Consider the following 25,401-nt stretch of genomic DNA (forward strand, 5'->3'; position numbering starts at 1 on the left):
TGCTAGTAATTTTTCCTCATTATACAAAAGCCCTGCCTTACTTCTTGTTCACATCATAATAATAGCCAGATAAAAGTGATTCGGCAAACAATAACTCATTTTTCTCCTTAAAAGCCAAATAATAAATCCCAAATGGCCTCATATAGCATATAAGCCCTATAGCTGAAAACAGTATATTTTTAAAAAAGGGACCTTGGTATGAGTTGAGGATAAGGGATCTCTTTCTCCTATCCCATTGTGTCTTTGTAATAACATGGTTGACCACAGCAATACAAAACTATGCCCTGATGTAGTCCTCTTTTTCTTATATTCCCACCTCTTTCCAGACTTATACATTCACTCCTCAACCCCATACATGATCTCCTTACCATATTCTTGGAAGTGACTTGCTGTGATGACAGATTTGGGTGGATATTTCTGTCTTTCTGCATGAAAGAGAAAGAAAAACATATGATATGCATTAGTCTTGTTTTGTGGTTTGATTCCCAGCTGCTCCCAAGCAGCACACAGAGGATTAACGTGGGTTTGATCAGAGAAATCTGGGGTGTCAGGAAGGTCACACAATTTCTGGCAGCTTCCTTGTAAATTAAATCTAAGTAATTTATTCATGATGGTATCCACTTCAACTGTAGAGAACCAGAGTGAAAGAAAACATACTTGGGACAGTGATTTGGAAAACAGAAACTCTTGGGCTTTGCCCCCAGCCTTAATGTCAACTACCTCTGTAGCCTGGATGCACATCCCAGAAGGGTACTTCAAGGGTTAATTAGCTTCTTAAATGCTTTGAATGTGAAAGTGTGCTGAATAAACATATGACAGATTGAACTCACCAGAGGGAAAGAGAAACCTGAATTGGGAGGATGGGAGTGGGGGAAGTGGAGAACAGTTATAGAGTGAGAGATTATTGAATGTTTGTTCATTCTTACTTTGGAACAAAAAGAAAATATCCTTAGAGAGTATTTTGCTTTATCTAAACTGAAGAAGGGAGAGGAAGGCTAAAAAATCGTCAGAAACTAGTAGAATACTCTAATCCATAACCAGTGACTAGAAATGGGAGGCTGAGTAAGGATGAGGGTGAACCATATAATAATGTGGAGCAAGGCTCTGTGGCTAGTAAAAAATAAAAGGAAAGCTAATCTTTCAAGAAAGGAAATAGGACACTGATCTTTGGAGGCAGGGAGCATTGTGGTACAGAATGCAAGAGACAAGACTGGATATTTAGATGGACTTATCCCAGAGGAAATAAGTCAGGAGGAAGAAGAGATGGGAAATATCAATGCTGTAGGTAGATGGACACTATAATAACAAATCAAGGATGCTGATCTAAAACATAAGAGCAAAGACATGATATAGTCAAAATGGCAGTGAATGATGGAAAATGAAATCAAAAATTTCAGCTGTAAAATAATAAGCTCATCATAAAAAGCTGCTTATCAGGGCAAAAAAGAAAACCACAGTGAAATGCTGAGGAGGTGCACAGTGAGACAACATAGTGGCCCAAGATGTAGTTTCAGTCAGGTATTAGAACATGAAAGACAACAGAAATGGAACAATAATGCAAAGAAAGAGGTACTGAAAATTAGATGATACTGAGGGTGAGAGGCAGGACATTACAGGAAAAGATTTGTAGTATAATAAGACATAGTGTGAGTCTTAGACATGCATGCTCTCTAGGACTTCAGTAAAGAAGGAGTTCAGAAGCAGGAATAGAGCTATTCATATATATGGATTGGCTCATTGAACCCAGTATCTCTTCCCTAGAATTACCTTAGATGTCCAGTTTGCATTTACTTCTGCAGAATAAATGTGTACACCTGCTTAGATCACTCTGTTATCATGCTGGCCAAGAAAATAATCAAACCTTGCATTCCCAGTTAGGAGGCTCAAATGCCATCATTCCTCATTATTTCCTTTCAGGGTAATAATTACATCCAGCAAATTTTGCTAGTGCTGTCACCAGTCCAGACCTTTGGGAAGTCCACCTCATTGACACCCATCATTTAACTCAAGCTGTAAATGTTTGACTGGAATTTTAAAGTTAAAACTTTATTATGAGCTTTTCTTTGCTTATCTTTATTTTATACAAAGTTGGGCCCTAAAATGCTTATGGAGCATTTCTTGAAACCCAGATTACAAAATTATTGATGATTTAGCTAGTTACCCCTTCTGAATTGCCTAGATAAAAGCCATAAACCTTAATTACATAATAAAGTTCCCTTCTAAATATCAAAATCCCTAAAAGAGCAATCATTTGCAGTATATAGACCAAGATTTTGTATGCAAGATTACCAAGCATCCCACTTGGGTATTGGGCACAGGCTGTTACTGTTTCATGGCCGCATTGCCAGCTCAGCTTGACTTGCTTAATCCTCTGCCTGCCCTGCTTCATGTCACCCGAGCTAATTGAGCCACAAAAGATAGAGGGGCCTTGGTTTGGAATAAAGTTGCCTCTTTAAGTGTTCTTCAAGTGTTTAACCCTAAACAAGGACAGTTGCCCCATCCACAGATTACCTCAATTAGCCAGTCGAGATTGGCTCTACTTATTGCAACAACTTGCTTGGCACATTTTTAAAAATGATTATTATTATCCCCAATATCACCTTCAGTATAAAAGTTAAGTGCTTACTGCAAAAAATTAAATATATGGAAAACCACAAAGAGAAAAACAGAAGCAAAGTCTTTGATGACAGAGTTCTCCAAAGAAGGTAGAGAAATGGCCAACAAGTATACAAAGATGCTCAACATCATTGATCATCAGGAAAATATAAATCAAAACTGTAATGAGATATCACCTCTATTAGGATAACCACTGTAAAACAAAACAAAACAGGAAATAATAAGTGTTGGTGAGGATGTGGAGAGATTAGAAACCTTGTGTGATATTGGTATGTGAAATGGAACAGTGCCATGAAAAATAGTATGAAGTTTCTTCAAAAATGAAAAATGGAATACAGCAGTGTCGTTTCTTGCTATGTATGATGCAGCAGTGCTGTTTCTTGCTATGTATCCAAAAGAATTGAAAGCAGGATCTCAAAGAGATTTTTGCACACACATGTTCATTGCAGCATTATTGACAATAGTCAAGAGGCAGAAGCAACCTAAATGTTTATCAATGTATGAACAAATAAAGAAAATATGGTATATACACACAAATATTGGCTTTAAAAAAGGAAATCCTGTCCCATACTACAACATGGATGAAACTGAGAACATTATACTAAGTGAAATATTGATAATTCACTAACAAAAGGACAAATACTGTATGACTTCACTTACATGAGATATATAAAGTAGTCAAACTCATGGAAACAAAAAAAGATGATTACCAGGGGCTGGGAGGAATGGAAAATGGGGAGTTGCTGTTCAATGGATATAGAGGTTTAATTTTGCAGAATGGTAAAGTTCTAGAGATCTGTGAATTTAGTTGATACTAATGAACTGTATGCATAAAAATAGTTAATATCATACATTTAAAGTTTTTTAAATCACAAATTAAAATATTTAAAGAAAAAAAACAACAGCAGCAGTAGCTTGAAAAGCACTTGTGCATTGGTACTTGTGGATTTTCTAAGCCTGGAACATTACCAGGATGTGAATGAGCTTAAGTTAGTTTACTGAAGGATACAAACCACATATCAGCAGATAGTGAATCAGCCACCAGACAGCTAGCCAGTCACCAACCAATCCATCAGCCAATTACAGACACATGCATGGGCCACAGTAAAGATTTGCTGAGCCTGACCCAGATCTGCAGAAGTCCCCATATGAAAACAGCCCAAATTGTTGGTCTGTATATTTTTGAGCTAAGAAGTGTTAGTTGCTCAGTCATATCCGATTCTTTGCAACCCCATCGACTGTAGCCCACCAAGCTCCTCTGTCCATGGAATTCTCCAGGCAAGAATACTGGAGTGGGTAGCCATTCCCTTCTCCAGGGGATCTTCCCACCCCAAGAATCGAACCCAGGTCTTCTGGATTGCAGGAGAATTCTTTACCATCTGAGCGACCAGGGAAGTCCCTTTGGGCTAAGTAAACCATAATCATTGTTATTTGAGGGAAATTTTTAAATAAAACAAATCACTCAAAATTCTTCCACTTAAGGGAACCCTTGTGAACTCATATAAGTGTGTGTATATGTTTATGCATGCAATAGTATTCTCTCAGGTGTTCATACCTTTATTTAATATCAATGCATTCAGCTTCTTTTAAACCTTGTGACATTGAAAATAACACTGAGATGAGCACTTTGTTGGATGTATTTTGTATACAACCATGGTTATTTTCTTAGGATGAATTCTAACATTGGATACCTGGATGAAAGCTATGTAAATTAAATTACTTAGGTATCTTAAAAACATTCACTAAATCCTTTAAAAATGGGAGAGTTTCTTTTTACACCTGGTGACTGTTCACTTTTTTTAAACAAAAATTATTTAGCATTATTGAACTGTAAAAATCATTTTATTAACTATTTTGGGTGAGAAGGCCAAAAAAGAAATCTATAGATAATGAAAACAGATGCTATTGCTGCTAAGTCACCTCAGTCGTGTCCGACTCTGTGTGACCCCATAGACGGCAGCCCACCAGGCTGCTCCATCCCTGGGATTCTCCAGGCAATAACACTGGAGTGGGTTGCCATTTCCTTCTCCAATGCATGAAAGTGAAAGTGAAGTCGCTCAGTCGTGTCCGACTCTTAGCGACTGACCCCATGGATTGCAGCCTAACAGGCTCCTCCGTCCATGTGATTTTCCAGGCAAGAGTACTGGAGTGGAATGCCATTGCCTTCATAAATTCTTATGACAGTTGAGAGACACACAAAGACAACCCAAATAGGAAAAAAAAAAAATCTTATTGCTGCTGTTCTGATGTCTGCCTGGTCTGTAAAACATAGCAGATTTCTCAGTGCCTGTGGTGAAATGCAGCGTATATTTGAGTGAGAAATCAGTCACTGAAGGCTTTTTATGTTAATAATGCTGTGAGATCCACTAAATTGCTTGCATATTATGTCCCCAAAACACTTAGTTTTATCCACACCCTGGAAGAAATAATATTAAGGTCTATTTACTGTTCATCTTCATCAATTTTAAACGCCAACCAATCTGTGAATGGCTCATATCAGAAGGCTATTAAGCTGAAGACTATCATTAAAATGGCATAAATCAACATTCTTTTTTATTAAGTAGGCCTTCATCCTAGCTAAATATTTTAGACCTCAAGCAAAGGAAACCCTTCTCCTTTTCAACCAAGAAGTAAATAGATGTCTAGTCTCTCTTATTTCCTGCCATGTATGACCTGGTTCTTATGTATGCACATGGATGGGGAAAAGGGTAGGCTTTCCTTAGGCAGACTAGAGTGTTCAGCTTATGCTCAACATGGTGTGTAGAGACTAGAACATGTGGATAATGTTCAACAACTGGTGATTTTCTGGGTGATGTGGATGAAGAATGTAAAAAACGCCTCATAAACATTAAGCAAATCCATGACCAAGAGGAGGCACTGTGGATGAAGAATGTCACCTGTCAGATCTGTAAACAAAGAATGCTATGGCCATGAAGAACTCAGCCATTATCAGTTCAGTTCAGACGCTCAGTCCCGTCCAACTATTTGTGATTCCATGGACTGCAGCACGCCAGGCCTGCCTGTACATCACCAACTACCGGAGTTTACTCAAACTCATGCCCATTGAGTCGGTAATGCCATCCAACCATCTCATCCTCTATTGTCCCCTTCTCCTCCTGCCTTCAATCTTTCCCAGCCTCAGGTACCTTTCCAATGAGTCAGCTTTTCTTATCAGGTGAACAAAATATTTGAGTTTCAGCTTCAGCATCAGTCCTTCCAATGAATATTCAGAACTGATTTCCTTTAGGATGGACTGGTTGGATCTCCTTGCAGTCCAAGGGACTCTCAAGGGGCTTCTACAACACCACAGTTCAAAAGCATCAATTTTTTGGCACTCAGCTTTCTTTATAGTCCAATTCTCACATCCATACATGACTACTGGAAAAACCATAGCTTTGACTAGATGAACCTTTGTTGGCAAAGTAATGTCTCTGCTTTTTAATATGCTGTCTAAGTTAGTCAGAACTTTCCTTCCAAGGAGCAAGTGACTTTTAATTTCATGGCTGCAGTCACCATCTGCAGTGATTTCAGAACCCCAAAAAATAAAGTCTGTCACTGTTTCCACTGTTTCCCCACCTATTTGCCATAAAGTGATGGGACTGGATGCCATGATCTTCGTTTTCTGAATGTTAAGTTTTAAAACAACTTTTTCACTCTCCTTTCACTTTCATGAATAGGCTCTTTAGTTCTTCAAATTTCTCCCATAAGGGTAGTGTCATCTGCGTATCTGAAGTTATTGCTATTTCTCCTGACAATCTTGATTCCAGCTTGTGCTTCATCCAGCCTGGCATTTTGCATGATGTACTCTGCATATAAGTTAAATAAGCAGGGTGACAATATACAGCCTTGACGTACTCCTTTCCCGATTTGTAACCAGTCTGTTATTCCATGTCAAGTTCTAACTGTTGCTTCTTGACCTGCATACAGGTTTCTCAAGAGGCAGGTCAGGTGGTCTGGTATTCCCATCTCTTTAAGAATTTTCCACAGTTTGTTGTGATCCACATAGTAAAAGGCTTTGGCACAGTCAAAAAGCAGAAGAAGATGTTTTTCTGGAACTCTCCTACTTTTTTGATGATCCAGTGGATGTTGGCAATTTGATCTTTGGTTCCTCTGCCTTTGCTAAATCCATTTAACATCAGGAAGTTCACAGTTCACGTACTGTTGAAGCCTGGCTTGGAGTATTTTAAGCATTACCTTGCTAGCGTGTGAGATGAGTGCAATTGTGCGGTAGTTTGAACATTCTTTGGCATTGCCTGTCATTGGGATTGGAATGAAAACTGATCTTTTCCAGTCCTGTGGCCACTGCTGAGTTTTCCAAATTTGCTGGCCTATTGAGTGCAGCAGTTTCACAGCATCATCTTTTAGAATTTAAAAGAGCTCAACTGGAATTCTATCACTTCCACTAGCTTTGTTCGTAGTGATGTTTCCTAAGGCCCACTTGACTTCACATTCCAGGATGCCTGGCTCTAGGTGAGTGATCATACCACTGTGGTTATCTGGGTCATGAAGATCTTTTTTTGTATAGTTCTTCTGTGTATTCCTGCCACCTCTTCTTAATATGCTTCTGCTAGGTCCATACCATTTCTCTCCTTTTTTGTGCCCATCTTTGCATGAAATGTTCCCTTGGTATCTCTGATTTTCTTGAAAACATCTCCAGTCTTTCCCATTCTATTGTCTATAGTCACCCCTAACTGTGTACCCAGAGGGGATTCAGAATAGAGAAAAGCAGGGACTGGCCCTAGATAAAGTGCATATGAAAAGGTTAATTTCAGTGAGTGCAGACTCTTGTATCTTCCCATACATAGAAATGGGAGCTGTTTGAGAGGCTGTCTCCAAGGCTTAAGTCCTCAGAAAATTTGCCAGATAAAACACAATTCTCAAATTTTAGGTTGTGCATTTTTTCTCAGTCAACAGTGACTAATATTTGGGGAGCATTCTTACAAGCATAGAAGGTTTAGTCACCATTAATAATGCATTTAACGAAGTTTTGATGTTACTTGGCAATTCTCTGCATATTCCTTTTAGAATTAGTAGAACTTTGAATCAGTACATAAGCAACCAATAATTAGCCAGCTTGGTTGATCTCTGAGCCCCAAATCTTACATGAGCTGCCTAGGAAGTAGCTGTTTCTATAAAGTTAGGGAAGCTTGGTAGTAAATGACACCATTCTCACACATCATCCTTCTCTTTCTAATTCCTTGAGTATGTATGTGTGTCAGAGGAGGGTTGTATGTGCGACTAGAAACAATCTCCAATATTATAATAGTTGGGATCAATAGTTCCACTGAACCCCAAGAAGAGTGTCTTCATTGCTGCTTCATGAACTTCATTCACAAAGCAAATGGTGAGAATGATTGTATAAGGTTCTAACAATGGAACGAAGTCAATGTGAAAATGAGCATTAAGAAAAACTTTTAGAAGATGCAGTATTTTGGTAGTTGTTAAAATAATTTTTCCATCCAATAATGCCATCCAACAGAAAATGAGATGGTTGGATAGCATCACTGATTCAATAGACATGAGTTTGAACAAGCTCTGGGAGTTGGTGATGGACAGGGAAGCCTGGTGTGCTGCAGTCCATGGGGTCGCAAAAAGTCGGACATAACTGAGCGACTGAACTGACTGAAAATAATGTTATTGCTTTTGGTGGTGGCCTTTGGGATCTGGGGCTTCCCTGATAGCTCAGTTGGTAAATAATCCACCTGCAATGCAGGAGACCCCGGTTTGATTCCTGGGTCAGGAAGATCCCCTAGAGAAGAGATAGGCTACCCACTCCAGTGTCCTTGGTCTTCCCTTGTGGCTCAGCTGGTAAAGAATCCACCTGCAATGTGGGAGACCTAGGTTCAATCCCTGGGTTGGGAAGATCCCCTGGAGAAGGGAAAGGCTACACACTCCAGTATTTTGGCCTGGAGAATTCCATGGACAGTCCATGGGGTCAAAAAGAATCAAACATGACTGAGAGACTTTCACTTCATTTCACTTTAGGATCTGGAATCTGTTCCCTTCCCCTACTTCCCACCTTTACATGCAAACAAATGTTTGTTGAAGTAGTACTATGAGGAGGGTTTTGATTATTGAAGAATAGGGGTGTTTATTTTCTCTTTCATTTGCAAAGCATCACATGATGCTTTTTCATACAGTGCAGATATAAGAAATGGTTCAAATACCCATTTGATCTGTCCCTGACACACACACTTACATGCACATACACACACTTTCTTACTGGCAATAAGTTCAAGTAAACATGATTTCCTCTCACATTAGAAATATAATTTATAAGAGATGTTTATCATTTTAACATTCATACCTAAAATATGGTATTTTGTTGTTTAGTTGCTAAGTTGTGTCCGACTCTTTAGCAGGACACAAAAACCTCTCTTGCTAGTGTTCTCTCTCTGTCTCTCTGTCTTTGTCTCTCTCTCTCTCTCTCTCTCTCTCTCACACACACACACACACACACCCCTTTGGAAAGAAGAGAAACTTAAGAAGCATAAAAGTTTCCCTGGTGTGCAACCTAGAATAGTACATTTAGGATGCTTTACATCTAAGATCTATGATTGAATTCTATCTCCCCCACCCCCAAAATATGGGTTAGGTGTTTTATTTTTAACCAAAGACTCTCTTATCTTTTCTCACTTGAGGAATATAGGGCCTGAATATCCCAGAGATATTTCATTTGTAGATACAGAAAATAGAGTGAGATTGTGGGCAAGCAAATCTTTCAAGTACATAAATGGAAAATGAAAGTAAGATAGCATGGTAATTAACACAGACGAAAATAGCTTGCATTCTTCCCCAGATTTCTTGTGGGTGATAAATTGCCTTAGCTGGAAACTATATTTTCAAGTTGTAAATCTTTGTATGACTAATGACTTCCTTATATCTTGCAGTGAAATTAGAGAACAAATATTAAGATGTAGTTTTTGTCTGTAAAATTATAATACCAGAGCAACAGCATGAAGCTGTACATGAAATTATGACCACACATTATTACTTGATGGCAATTTCCCCCTATTAAATTATATGGGTAGCAATAGGTAGATAGAAACGCAAGATACATAAAGTTCATAGCCAGCATCTTGTCAAGTGCTCAAAAGATTTCCATTGAAAAGATCAATTCATGTTGGAAATATTTATTTTAATTTGAATCTCTTTTGTATTAAAAACTTAGTTGATTGAAAAGGAAGATCAGAGCTATCTTGCAAGCATCTGTGAAGAGTGTGTTTGCCACACCTTAATTGGTATGTTTATTGTAGAATGTTTTTATAAGTGCATATCTCTGGCTTCCCAGAAATGACAACCCACTCCAGTATTCTTGCCAGGCAAATCCCATGGACAGAGGGGCCTAGTGAGCTATAGTCTATGGGGTCACAAAAGAGTCAGACATGACTTAGCGATGAAGCAACAACATTATCTGGCTTCCTACATGTCACAAGTGCTTCAGCTGGCTATTAAACTGGAGAAAGTTACATCTGAAAAATAGTTGCCTTCCCTGGTTATCCAGTGTGAGTTGTTTCCTCAGTCTAAAGATTAACTGAAGGGATTTAACTAAGAACTTAGAACAACCTTCAAACATGTCCATAAATTTCTAGATGCAATTCACATTTTTAAAGCTGACTCCATAATCCATACTACATAATCAATACTTTGGGCACCTGATGCAAAAAACTGACTCATTGGAAAAGACCCTGATGCTGGGAAAGATTGAAGGCAGGAGGATAAGGGGACGACACAGGATGAGATGGTTGGATGGCATCACTGACTTGATGGACATGAGTTTGAGTAAGCTCCGGAAGTTGGTAATGGACAAGGAATCCTGGCATGCTGCAGTACATGGGGCCGCAAAGAGTTGGACATGACCGAGTGACTGAACTGAATGATAATCCATGGATGAGAATTAACCCAATTGCAACAGAGGTGGGAAAAGACTGACTTTGATACATAAGACAGCAGTTATCAAATCTTGAGCATAAATTACATAAGCCACCTCATGATGTGGATGAAAGAAGTATTTGAAATCAAAAGGCATTGATATATTCTAGAAAATATGAAAAATATAATGCTTTTTCTTGGAGTTTAAACAGTCCCAATCTGGGACATTGTGAGGGAGATTTCTATATTGGGTGTATCCTCTAAGGTCCATTACAACTTTCTGATTCTACGACTTGGAGGTAGAATTATTAAATATGAATATTTCAGGCATAGTCTTATCCTGATGAATTTAATCATTTTCTTACATAAATCTTTGTGCAAATTAGAAGATGCTCCTTTTGGTAAGGTGACAAGGAGCCCAAAACTCTATAATAAAACACCTAGGTAAATAAACTGAGTATTAATGTCCATCAATTTTCCCTTTTGATCATCATTGTATTATAATTCATATTCTATTAAAATGAGTCTGGCAAGTTCTAGTGATGGAAGAGTGACTTATATCAACTAAAATTCCCACAGATAACACTCATAAATTCTGATTTAAAAAAACATAAAAATAACTGCTATTTGAAAGAACAGAAGAGTAAACAAAGCCTTCAGAAATTGTAGGGTTCTTTGACCTTTGAAGAAAGGAAATCACAGTGTTTGAGGACCACCTTCATACATCTTTTCCTCTGAGACCAATTCCCAGCCTGAGCATCATAGAGATAGAGGGGAATTGATAAGCAGATTTGCAAGCTCCATCCATGTATGGTTTCCTCCTTTCCAGGACTTCCCCCCTCAAATTCTGATCACTCTAACAACCACAAACTCCATTCCTTAACACAAGAGACAGGACTGTTTTTGTGTAAAGGGCCAGATAGTAAATAAATAAGACTTGACAATACTCCCTCTATTGCATATTCTTCTTTGTTTTCCTTTTTATTTTATATAAACTTTTACAAATGTAAAAACCATTCTTAGTTCCCATTTGTAGGTAGAGAGCCCTGAGAAAACAGGCCAGATTTGTCCAGGAGGCAACAGTTTGCTTATTCCTGATCTAATACCTCAAGCAAATAAGACTGCAGCATATAACATGCATGTATTTGGATTCCCAGAGGAGAGGAGAGAGAGAATGGAGTAAAAAATCATTTGAAGACATAATCCTGAAAATATTCCAAATCTGGCAAAAAGCATTAATGCATCATACTAATCAAAAAGCTTAAGAAGCTTAGTGAACCCCCAAGAAGTATAAATACATAAAACAACAAGCCCAAGGCTCTTCATAATCACATGGTCCCAAAACAAGGTACATAGAACATCTTGAAAATAATCTTTTTATATTATTAACTCTATGTAAACTGTGAAATAGTAAGGATATATGTTATAATTCCTAAAGCACGCACTAAAAATAATACAAAAAGTCAGTTAAAAAGCTGTAACAAGAAGTTACATGGAAAGCTTAAAAAAATTAATTAACCCAGAAGAAGATAGGAAAGGAGGAACAGAGAAACAAAAACTCAAATACGACCAGTAGAACACAAATTGAAAAGCAAAGTAGTAGACTTAAACCTAACCACATCAATACGCTATTTTACATGTAAGTAGACTAATCTCTTCAACTGAGAAGCAAAAATTTACACTTTTTTTAAGTGACCTTGCTTATGCCAATAGGTATTGTTTTGATATTATGACACAGGTTGAAAATAAAAGTATAAGAAAAGTTATATGGTATGAACAATAAACATAAGAAAGCTTGCATGTCTATGTTATTATTAGAGTAAGGAATATAATGAGATAAAGAGGCAAATTTTATACTATGAAAGGGTTACTGTATAAGAAAGATGACAACTAAATTTGTTTTTGTAGCTAATAATATTTCATCAGCAAAAGCTGACAAAACTAAAGTGAGAAAGGAATCCACAAAGGACTGTGCATATGATCATAAAGGACCTGAGAAAGCCCTCAGCTCTCACCTCTCTCTGACTTTCAAGCTCTGTACAAACAGGAAGTGAAAGATAAGGCAGTGCTATAAACTGCCTGGCTGAGTGTTGAGGGCATATCCAGAAATATATATACACACAGCGCCCATTTGCAAAGACCAGGAGATTTTTCTTAGTTCCAGGCTTTAAAGAAGTTTCTGTATAATCACTGGTTGACCACTAACCTGAAACAGAGACTTCAATGGCTATGTACAGCAAAGAATATATACTTCACAAAATTAGCTCAGGAAAGTCTCTGACAAACAAGCAACTACTGCTACAACATGCAGCATTAACAATCCCTAGGGAGGGGAGAATCTAATTTCCAGAGTTGCCACATTGCAATTTTCAAAATGTCCACTTTTAACAATAAAAAATCATAAGGCATGCAGAGAAACAAGAAAGTATAGGTAAAATATAGGGCAAAAGACAATCAGTAGAAAGTGTCCTTGAGGAAGCAGAAATACAGGAGTTTCTACACACATATTTTAAATATGTTTATAGAGCTAAAGGAAACCACATACAAAAAATCAAACTGTGGGAACAATATCTCAGGAAATAGAAAATCTCAGTCAAAAGGTAGAAATTATAAAGAGGAAAAAGATAGAAATTCTGGGATTAAATAGTACAATAACTGAAATGAAAAATTCACTAGAGGCACTCACTAGCAGATATAACCTGACATATGAGTTCAACTGAGGTAATCTAGTCTGAGGAACCAAAAGAAAAAAAATGAAGAACAATGAAGTAAAAGAGTCTAAGACAACTGTAGGACAACACCAATCATATCAACATATGAATATATGCATAATGGGAGGTCCAGAAGGAGAGAAAGAAAGGAGCAGAAAGAATATTTGAAGAAATAATGGCTGAAAACGTCCCAATTTGATGAAAAGCATTAATCTACACATCCAAAAAAGTCAGTGAACTCCAAGTAGGATAAATTTAATGAAATCTTCAGTAAAATACATTATAATAAAACTGTCAAAAGACAAAGCCGAAGAGAATTTTGAAAGCAGCAAGAGGAGAAAAAAAAAAACCTTCACTATGTACAAGGGTCCCTGAATGATTAACAGCTGAATTCTCATCAGACACTATGAAGGCCAGAAACAGTGGGATGACATATTCAAAGTGCTTAAAGAAAAAACACAATTGTCAACAAGCATTCTCATCCAGTAAAACTATTTTGTAAAGATAAACCAGAAAAAACAAGAGAGTTTGTTGCTAGTAGACATGCCCTCAAAGAAACACTAAAGGGAGTTATTCAATCTAAAATAAAAAGACACTAGAGAATAACTTGAATCTACATGAAGGAATAAAGAACACTGGTAAAGCTAACTTGTTGTTCAGTCACTAAGTCATGTCTGACTCTTTGTAAATCCATGAACTGCAGCATGCCAGGCTTCCCTGTCCTTCACTGTCTCCTTGAGTTTGCTCAAACTCATGTCCATTGAATCAGTGATACCATCCAACCATCTCATCCTCTGTCTTCCCCTTCTCTTCTTGCCCTCAGTCTTTCCCACTTTTCCAATGAGTCAGCTCTTTGAATCAGGTGGCCAAAATATTGGAGCTTCAGCTTCAGCACTAGTCCTTCCAATGAATATTCAGAATTGATTTTCTAACTACACAGGTTAATATAAAAGTCTGTATTAATAATTTTTTATCCCTCTTTTTTCTTATTTAAGAGACAACTATCTAAAATAGTCTTTATAAATCTATACTGATGGGCTCAGAAGTTAAAAAATGTAACTTGTAACAATAATAAAGGGGAAAACAGAGTTATGAAGGAGTAAAGTTTTTAAATCTTATTAAAATCAAGTTCATAGTAATCCTAACTAGATTGTTATAAATTGTTCACTGTAATTCTCGGAGAAATCACCAAGAAAACAATATTCATAACAGCCAAATATGGAATTAACCCAAAGTCTATCCATTGGTGAATGAATGAACAAATTGTGGTATAGCTATACAATGGAATACTGCTCAGCAATAAAAAAAAGAATAATGCATAGAACAATTTAGTGAATCTCACATTGTGTTGACCAAAAGAAGCCAGACACAAAAGAATACATGCTATAGGATTCACTTTATGAAGTTCCAGAACTGACAAAACTAATCTATAGTGATAGAAATCAAAACAACAATTTTCTTTTTTTTTTTAATTTTTTTTTAAATTTTATTTTATTTTTAAACTTTACATAACTGTATTAGTTTTGCCAAATATCAAAACAACAATTTTCAAAGTGGGATAGAAATATGACTAGAAGGAGGCACAAGAGCACATTTTGAGATGATGGAAATGTTCTCTCTCTTGATTGTAGTGGTAGTTACAGGAACGTATAAATTTATCAAGAATCATTGACTTGTCCACTTAAGATTTGTGCATTTCGCTGAATGCAAAGTTCATGCCAATTAAAATAAAAGTATGGTATCTCTTGTGGTTTATGAAATCAGTCTTTTTAGTTAACTTCCTCTAAATACAACACCCCCATCTGTAATGTAGTACTAGGGAGAATACTCTTCATCATTTTGTCAGTGAAGAAACAAAATTTAAAAATACTGTCGTTTTGGATGTTTTTTTTTTTTAATGAATCAGGTCATTTATTCTAGGAGCAAATACTGTTTCTCCTTGCAAACATCACTTCCTCCAATGTGCCAAAAAGCATAATTTGGTATGTGTATATATTTGTTTGTAAAGCTATGTGGTCTTCTCACAAAGTCCACTATTTCCTCCCCTTCCTCCCAAATAAAACCATGTGTCTTGTGTTTTGTAAAATTTTAGGTAATACTTATGAGGGCACATTCAACCAGGTCTCTATTAGGTTTACAAAGGGCTTGTATTCTTCATAGAAGTACTGCTACTTAGTAGATGGCTTCTTTTAAGGTAGAAATACCAGTCACGATACCTTGGCTTCAGTAGCTGCTAAAAGTTTCAGAAGTCTCTGACAATGTGAACTTCTGTCCAAGGGACAGGAAAGGAATTTGGGCTGGTATGTGGGCTTCCTTGTCTCTAGTTTACACAGAGTTGGGTTATTTGGTGGAAAAATGCAATTTGCTCAACAGGGAATATCTCTTTACTTTCTCCAGGAGAGTCTTCATTATATTACCTAGAAGTGATAAGTGCATATTTTGTTGATATTTTTTGTAAAATCTTTTACAAAATATCTTTTCAATAAAGAGGCCATCAAAAGGGTCAAAAATTGTCAAACACCCTTACTTAAATTCATTTCACCAACATCTCCTTAAGTGAAAGGTCTTACTTTAATTTGAGACATCTTAATAAGTAGATATCATTCATTCCATAAATACTTCTGAGCACCAACTGTATGCAGGACCTGAGGCGTGGAGAAGAGCTGCCATGCCTGCCTTCAAAATCTCACATTCCAGTAATGAGATTTCTTTTTAGTTCATGAGTATTAGTTTGGACTGTACAATATTACCATTTTTGTAGATCAAAAATAATAGATTAACAGTGATTTCACAGGATCAGCTTAATGTAATCTGAAGGGAAAACTGCTCAGTCTGATGCAGTCCAGAACAAAGGAGTGGTCACTTTCAGATGAGGTTCTCACGGGGTGGGAGAAAGAGAAATAAGGGAAATTGCTGCCTTTTTTGTTACTCATTTCTTTGCTCCTTTTGAGGTCATCATGAAAATCCATTGCCTGCCGATCCAGATTAAATAAATACTTCATTTGTACTTCAAGGAGGAAGAAGAAGTATAAAAATAAGAGGGATGATATATAAAGAGAACACTGGTGTGGAGTCACTCACAATCTGAGCCTGTGAGTAAGGCATTGTGTGATACTGAAATGTCTCTAGTTAGAGTGCTTATTGGGCTTCCCAGGTGTCTCAATAGGTAAAGAATTCATCTGCAATAGAGGAGACATAAGATATGCGAGTTCGATCCCTAGGTCGGGAAGATCCCCTGGAGAAGGGCATGGCAACCCACTCTAGTATTCTTGTCTGGAGAATCCCATGGACAGAGGAGCCTGGCAGGCTATAGTTCATAAGGGCACAAAGAGTCAGAAGCAACTAAGTATGCAGGCACTCAGAGTGCTTATTACCTGGGGTGGGGTGTAGGGTGCTCTGCACATGAAAACTGGGGGATTTTTGTCAGGGGCCATGCATAGAGCTCTTGGAATTGAAAACAAATGTATTTGTGTGTTTGGATTGGGATATTACATGCATTTTTCTGGAGGGAGTAGGTGACATGGGAAGTAAGTCTATAATGTTCATCAGATTCTCAAAAGGTCTATAACTCAAAATAGGTTAAGTACCATAAAGAAATGTACACACAGACTTTGAATGTGAATTACTATATTTGGAGGGAGACTGTGATCAGCACCATGATGTTCAGAGGAGGAAAAAGGTCACTTTCAGTGAGAGATATCAGTGAAAGATCTGGAAAGGAAGTTTGGCATCCAAGGTTAGGAGATTTTTCCACAGTGGATTTGGTGACACATAATGAAGTGTAGGACTTTTTCAGTGTCAGGGACAATGGAGAGGTGCGAGGTAGTGCAAGAGCTGCAGAGATAGAATTAGCAAGATTTGGCAGTTGATTACCTGAGGAGCCAAGACAGATGAGGAATTTGAAGTTGATGCTAAACTTTTGTCTGGGCAAATAGGAGGATTAATTTCCCACGTAAAGAGGTCTTGAAGTGTCACATAGTCTTTATGAAAACCATGCCTCTATTTCCTTCTCTTAAAAAAAAAAACTGGATTGACATTTGGCATTTTAACTATAAGGGGGAAATTCAAACATATACAAAAGTAGAGATATTGAACTCCCTTGTCCCTATTATCCATCTTCAATAATTATCAATATCTAAAGCCAGGTTTCTGATTTAGCAAGAGCATATTCTAAAATTAAATTCTCTAATAGCTCAATTATCCATGGATAGGGTTTGTTCTCTGATCCCCTAAAAGTGTATATAAAGTTGTATGTGTCTATATGCACTTGAAGATCCACGCAGAGAGAAGATCCATAGCTTCTGATGGGTTCTAAGACAAGCCCCTATCCCTTGCTTTAGCACCACCCTCCATTTCATGGGAAGTCCTGCTGATATAAAAAGAGAGCTTAACTAAGACATGATTTCTGGAAGCTTAGATACAGGTTAAGTGTTACTCTGGGAGAGTTATTCTGATAATTCTTTTCCCTCATAGCTCAATTGGTAAAGAATCTGCCTATAATGCAGGAGACCTGGGTTTGATCCCTGGGTCAGGAAGATCGCCTGGAGAAGGAAATGGCAACCCACTCCAGTATTCTTACCTGGAGAATCCAATGGACAAAGGAGCCTGGTGGGCTACAGTCCATGGGGTCACAAGAGTAGGACACGACTTAGCAACTAAACCACCTAAGTATTAAGAAGCTGCTGCTGCTGCTAAGTCGCTTCAGTCGTGTCCGACTCTGTGCGACCCCATAGACGGCAGCCCACCAGGCTCCCCCGTCCCTGAGATTCTCCAGGCAAGAACACTGGAGTGGGTTGCCATTTCCTTCTCCAATGCATGAAAGTGAAAAGTGAAAGGGAAGTCTCTCAGTCGTGTCTGACTCTAGCGACCCCATGGACTGCAGCCTACCAGGCTCCTCCGTCCATGGGATTTTCCAAGCAAAAGTACTGGAGTGGGGTGCCATTGACTTCTCCGAGTATTAAGAAGATAAGACAGCAAATGAGTAAATTCTCATTTGAGGTCAGGGATGTCTGGAAGATGGAATTATGCCCACAGAGGATCTGTCCAGATGGGTGTGGCCTATGGACCTCCCTGCAAGCACTGGTTGCTTAGGTATATCTTGAAGTGGTAGCAAGTTGGGGTAGGAAACTTAAAGGAAATGGGTGTTGATTATATACTGAGTCTTAATTTATTCATTTACCAATTATTTATGGGCTGTATATTATGTACCAGGCATTGTGCTAGGTCTCAGAGGTACAGAAACAAACACTCTCTACTTATGTGAAACTTACATTCTAGTTGGGAATACAGATGTCATCCAAATTCTCATGAAAATAAGCACATGACAATACAATATGGTAGCTGCTACAAATGAAAGAAGGAATAGCATGTGCAAATGTCTGGTGTTAGAAATGAGCATGAAACTGCATCTACAGCCTAAATCATGGCTTCAATTAGCAGGAACTATTAAAATCTTAAAAGTAACTGATGCTCAGATTGTTAGGAAAATCAGAGTGCAGGAGGAAATTTGAGGGAGAGATAGGCAGAGGACGCCATGTGGGATATTGAAGGCCACAATAAGGAGCTTTGTCTTTGAAAACCATAGGAAGCTTTTAAAGTTTTTTGCACAGATCTGGAAGGAGGAAAAGTAAGTTGACAATAATCAGCTCTACATTTAGAAAAGATGACTCTGCCTGGTATTTGACTATTAGATTTTGAGAGGGGACACAAGTGCACAGTGAATGACCAGTTTAATCATTATTGTAGTTTAAGTAAGAGATGGTGAGAAATGTTGGGTTTTGTTAGGGTGGTGGTGATGAAGATGGAGCAAACCAAATGGTGTGTGGTATATTAGTCCATCAAACAATTTTGATACAACCCATTGCAATTGAAAGTATGAGTCCTCACTCTGAATGTAAGTAAAATAGAGTTTCATGGTAGCTCAGCTGTTCAACTAGAGTTAAAGCTCTGGTACATACCAAAAATCACAGTAAATAGCCTAGTCAGGCTTTGAGCACTGATACAGGCTCAGGTTATGTATAGCACAAGACAATAATCACTGATTAATTCTCTAAAACCAGGTGATCAAGTGGCCCTGTGTAGCCTTACTCTCAATTAACACAAGATATTGACTACAAGTGATGTAGAAAACAGGACTATCACACAAAAGTAGCCTCTAGTGTACAAAGAAATAAGCACCACCACAATATGTATGAACCACTCAATGAATACATTCTAAATATTGACTACATACTATTGAACCTAGCACTTGGCTCTGCAATATTGCCAAGGGCAATGCTCACTAGATTTACAGAGAAATCTGTTTGATAGGGTGATTTCTAACTATCAGGATGGGGATATGAGGGAAAGTCAATTGTCTTACATGTAAGTAAAAGAAGCTTAATGATTTTTTCCTCCTAAACCAAAAGGGTAGCAAGTCTGTTGATTTCTCTCTTGATTCATCTTCTGCAGTGGTATGGGTTTATTCCCCCCTCCCTTTTAGGACCTATATACAACTGCCATTAATAAAAGGGTAGAGGCCCTTTAGTGGGCCTCCCAGGTGGTTCAGTGGTAACGAATCCTCCTGCCAAGCAGGAGACCTGGGTTTGATTCCTGGGTTGGGAAGATCAACTGGAGAAGGGAATGGCAACCCACTCCAGTATTCTTGGCTGGAGAAGCCCATGGACAGAGGAGTCTGGCATCTTACATGGGGTTGCAAAGAGTTGGACATGACTTAGTGACTAAATAACAACAATAAAAGGCCCTTGAAGACTAGGCTAGCTGAGTAAGAGAATCCAAAAATGGAACCTTCTAAAGGTCTTTAGTTTCCAGAGGAAGTTGTTGTAATTTATCTGATGAGAATTAGTTTAAAGTAGTCCTTTGATCGGTCTGGCTGATCCTGCACTGCCAGCTTTCCAGAATCTCTGGCACCTTGAATGGACTAGCCGACAGATGGTGCTTACTTCTCAGATCACCACCCAGCTAACTGTCATCCATCTCCATCCTTTCCTGAATCTTGCCAGCCTCCCATTGACTGTCTGCCATCTTTTACCACTGTCCACTTCTGGGTTTACATCAAGTTTCTTAAAATGGCCTATTGTTCTCAAGTGACATAGTTGGAAATCCCTGGAAGAACATTCTCAACCAGTGGTTCTCAGTCCTTAGCTATGCGTCAAAATCACTTAGCAGCTCTTACAGTTGGAGATTCCTTGGTCTGCTTTTGTGTTAGACTTGCTGGATGGTGATTCCCAGAGGTATGCATTTTTAGAAAGCTGTTTTGGAAGCAGTGGACCAGTTTTTGGAATCCCTGCAAACTCTTTGACTTCTGTTCTACTTAGTGGCTTCAGATTCCCAGAGGAGGAAAGGTGGGTAAGCATATTGTCTTTTATACTCCTCTTAAGAAAGAATTTACAATTTTCTCAAGCATGATACTAGATTAGAATAATAGTACTAACCCTAGTTAATACAGAAAATACAGCATTTTCATTCATGATAACAACTACTACTTATTGAGTTCCTAGGATATATTCACCATCATGCTAAGTTTTTCACAATTTTTAAAACTTAATCTTTTCTTTAAAATCCCATGAAAGTGAAAGTGTTAGTTGCACAGTTGTGTGCGACTCTTTGTGATTCCCTGGACTGCAGCCCACCAGGATCCTCTGTCCATGGAATTTTCCAGACAAGAATACTGGAGTGGGTTGCAATTTCTTTCTCCAAGGGATCTTCCCTACCCAGGGATTGAGCCTGAAGTCTCCCATATAGCAGGACAATTCTTTACTGTCTGAGCCACCAAAAATCCCATGAGTATTTACATGAATCAGATGAGAAAAATGCTACTCCTAAGAGTTAAGCAACTTTCCAGGAGGAATTGGCCAAGTTAGGATGTGAATTCAGGGTTCTCGGAAACCAACATTCACAGCCATCATCCCATAACAAGCAGGTGGCAGAACTGAGAACCAACCGAAGGTCTCCCTTCTCTTCTGCTTCTCTGGATCTCATATAAGGTATTCCTTGGTGTAGGCCAGACACCCGCCCTGTGGTTGTTGAGGAGTTAGGGCAGCTAAGACCTGTAGTAGCTGCCCATAAAGAAGGATTTGATCTCACTGATGAGTCTTATGAAATGGTTTTGATAACAAACCTGAGGCAAAATCATAAGAGTCTTGTACCTCCTGGCTGTTTTTAGGTTATTTCAGCCACACGATTCCAGTTAAAGTCTCTGCCACTTCCTCTGTTTGCTGCGATGTTGTATATTCACCCTCAGCCGACCGGAGATTGCCAATACTTCAGGCAAAGCTGCTGGTAGCAGCTGTGGCCCCTTGATGCGACTTGTCTTCCTGACCACTATAAAGTCCTCGGTCTCCTCCCTCTTGGTAGGCAGGACTCTGTGCTCACTAGCACAGCCAGCTGCTTTTGTTCAGACCCCGGAGGGGAAAAAAAATACAAAAAGATACCCTATTATTCATTGCTGTTAAACTATTGTAATCAAGGCAAAGTGCTCTGCTAGTCACAGAAGTTGATGGGATCTGTGGCAGAATTCTAAGGAGTGGACAGGAAACAAAAGGATTTTGTAACACATGGGATTCCTGTTGTATTATTAGCATTTGTATCACAGGTTCTATTTCTGCTACATTCACCAGGGACAAATAACACACTAGCTTTGATCCTATTCAAAAGGAAGGAAGCTGTAAGGTGACGTAGTATAAAGGCTGCCCAATATGAAACTCCCATTGGAAAGCAGTACACTATTAACTGTTCTAAAATTCCTCATAATTAAGATAAACTTATTTTTAAATGCAAAACTGTATTTTAAAAATAACTCGTACAAAAAAAAAAATAAAAAAAAACTCGTACATAATGAATTGGCACCAAATACTTACAATAAAATTTGGTTTTTTGCATTTCCTTTCCCATGGTGCATATACTATGTTTCATCTTAAATTGTGTTACACAATATTATAAACCCAGTAAAGCATATGATGAATATTTACCAGTCAACAAAGAGGATTTAACCATTTCTGATTATGTACGGAAATCAGGTTATAGTATGGCACTTCCTGAACAATCATATCTTAATGTAAGCGGTAAAAGTTACAACACATACAAAAATGGAGATGGTGCACTCAGATGACCATTCAGCCATAGAATGGAACCATGCAAGGACCAGAGTCCTCTCCTTTGCCACCTTCTAAAATCCCTCCTTCATCCAGTTTGCCCAAGTAGAGAGATACTGAAATAATAGACACTGGCAAAGTGTCTGTCAACTGTCTGAGGTGACAAATGAGGCATAAGTGAGTTTTTTTGGTCATACCTCGAGACACAAAAGTGGGAAGGGCAATTTTGAGTTAATCTTTCAGGACAGCCCAGGTACAGAGGCTGATACATTCCAAGCTGCTTCTGTTCGCGGGGCAGCAGGTGGGAAAGGTGAGACTATATCTAGCTGCCCTTCTCCAGAAACACAGGTCTCTGATTATCCTCTTCCTGCCATCTGAGTATGCGTGTGTGTGTGTGTGCTAAGTCACTTCAGTCACGTCTGACTCTTTGTGACACTGTGGACTGTAGCCCGCCAGTTTCCTCTGTCCATCGGAGTCTCCAAGGAAGAATATTGGAGTGGGTTACCATGCTCTCCTCCAAGGGATCTTCTTGACCTAGGAATCGAACCCACGTCTCCTGTGTCTCCTGCATTGGCAGGTGGGATCTTTACCACTGTGCCACTTGGAAAGACCTCACCATCTGAGTATACAGGTGGACATTACTTTGCAAACTGAGTCAGGCTTAAAAAAAGTTCTAGAAAGGCAACACCCTGCAACCTTGCCTTTTATTTTCTCTGAATCTTAAAAATAGTTGTCTCAAAAATTTTTCTCATTGTTTTTGGAGTTAACCATGATTCTTCTCATGACCATATCAGGAAAGCTTCTGGAAATGCTACCTAACCAACCAGAAGTTTCTTCCCTGAGCTCCACTGTATACCCACAAGAAAAATAAGCATTTGGATTTTGGTGGCGGGATCCACTCACTAAACTTGACTGCAGGCTAAATCCAAACTTCTGACAACTTCTGTTAAAGGAAGACATGAATTCTCAGCACGTTATTCAATTTGAAAAATCTGTATTTTGACTCTTTAGGCTTTTTTTTTTCTTTTTTCGATTCAGAGTCATCACAGAATCCGAGGACTTTAGAGGTAGAAATGATCTCAGTGTAATACCCATAGAGTAACATTTCAAGGCCACTTTTTATCCTAAGTAGAAGCTAGCAACAGGCATGCCAGCCCCCTAGCATAGGGTAGATTGTCTACATGTACTTTGGTCTGTATTTAAAACAGAGTCCTCCTGAAACAAGTCAGTGTTTTCTAGAAGCATTTGCCTAATTAGCTCTTTTAACTTATTCTTCACTGAAGAAAACACCAGATACTTAACAAAACTTATGCTTTGTCAAGTATTAGCATAGGTACCATTTACAGATTTCTATGACAGTTAGTTTCTATTGTTGGTTGCCCAACTGTCTGGTCAGACACCAATTCTTTCACCGTCTGTTTGGAAATTTCTGAACAGGAGAAACTAAAGCTGGCAAGGCAAACATTTCCAGCCTGTCTTTGGACAAAAGGATAGGTGGTTTCCTCTTCTTTTTCTCCCCAGGTTTGCACACAACACAGTGATGGTTTGGAGGGTGGAATCCACCAAAATATTAGCAACTGGGCTAAAGAAGCAGGATTTAGGATCCTGCACATATTCCACAAGACAGAGCTTTAATCAAAGCAAAATATTACATTATCAGTAGTGATGAAATTTGCTCACAAATCTGACCTCATCAGTGTTTCCACTCCCAAATATGTTTTTCTTCCCACCTCTCATTTTTTCTCCCTTCTGTTAGCTCCTTAGAGCTGCAGTAAATCATGTTATGAAATAAGATGAGTTTGAATAGCAAAAGCATTAAGATTTCACAGTCTGCAGCATAACAATGAACTGCCTTATGTTGGAATTCAAGTTTGTTAGTAAAGCTCACAAATAGTATCATTTCCTGTGGTGGCAATTTCCTATCCATCCAGGAAAGTGCTTTTTGTTACCAGAGCCAACATCAACCACGCCTTGTGAGCTGCAGATGGGGTCTCTCCGCCACAGTTCCGCATTGTGTGCTGCAGCACGCCCAATTCGAACTGGTCTGCTCGGGTGTCAGCATCTGTGATGAATTGTATGGTGGTGTCATATTGATCACATGATGGGAAAGTAGCTCGGAAGTATTTTTTTTCCTGCTTTTTTTCTTGTTGTTTTTGTTGGAGAGGCAAAGACTGTTCCAAAGAAGAGGGCTAGTGCCTAGGCACAAGCCTGCTGGGCCTGTGGGCTATGTGGAAAGCAGCAAGTCAATGTCCAGGTCTGAAAGGGAGGCAGGCAGGAGGCCTTTCCAGCTTATCATGACTCTTTCCAACAGCCTGCCTATTCAGTAGACTGGTAGGTGCTACTTACTTCCAATAGTTATGCTCCAGTTCAGCCCTGGGAGTTTGGGGAGAGTGGAGTTGGAGCATGCATGGTCAATTTCATGGCTAGGAAACACATGGAAGATGACAGAAAATTCATTTTGAGACTACTGAACAAAGAGATTGCTGTCTTGGAGTGCCATCAATCTCTCCCTTCCTCATCTCCCCTCGTCTTTACCTAGAGGGGCTTAGAGTCTTGGAAAACGCCAGAGAAGAAATATATTATCCCACTTCCTAACGAATAGGGAGGAGGAGGCCAGAGGAGAAATTTTTTAGGGGTAAACTGTCCCTGCCTGGAGTGAAATGGGAAACAATTTTTGTTTCTTTTTTTAATATTAAAGTTCCTAAGACAAAATAGTCAATAATTCATGGAAAAGGTTAACACTAAACAAGTAGATTTTTTTTCAGTTGATTATCAGAATTAAACCCTAAACTGCTGAAAGCCTGGAATTTGGCACATTTCAAATCTTCATTGAGGGCTAATTGCTATGCCTAGTTAGGAAATAGATGAAGAAAAATGTCTTAAAATTGACAGAGAGATTTGAAAAGAGATAATATGCTAATGTGAAACATGTTTGCTTTCTCCTAACTCAAAAATAGTTTTCTAATCGGGGTTTTGACAGGGAAAGTTTACCTCTGTGGCACTCTGGAATGGAAACACTTTATTTTCTAATCATCAAGTCTGACCATGAATGTAGGTTGACTATGAATTCCTGCTGTTGGAGGAATGAAGCCTAGAGAAAGACAGGAATG

The 25,401-nt window shown here is 38.6% G+C and overlaps 1 protein-coding gene across 1 annotated transcript in view; it reads right to left on the reverse strand.

Moving 5' to 3' along the window:
- Positions 1–321: 321 nt before the first annotated feature.
- DIAPH2 (diaphanous related formin 2) overlaps positions 322–25,401 on the reverse strand; it is a 1,048,054-nt gene continuing 1,022,974 nt past the window's right edge. Inside the window, exon 28 of the mRNA XM_025277003.3 lies at positions 322–425. Within this exon, the coding sequence (XP_025132788.1) occupies positions 337–425 (89 nt within the window). The 3' untranslated portion in view covers positions 322–336. The remainder of the gene's footprint in view (positions 426–25,401) is intronic.

The sequence above is a fragment of the Bubalus bubalis genome, chromosome X (assembly GCF_019923935.1).
Source record: "Bubalus bubalis isolate 160015118507 breed Murrah chromosome X, NDDB_SH_1, whole genome shotgun sequence".
In the NCBI taxonomy this organism is placed as follows: Eukaryota; Metazoa; Chordata; class Mammalia; order Artiodactyla; family Bovidae; genus Bubalus; species Bubalus bubalis.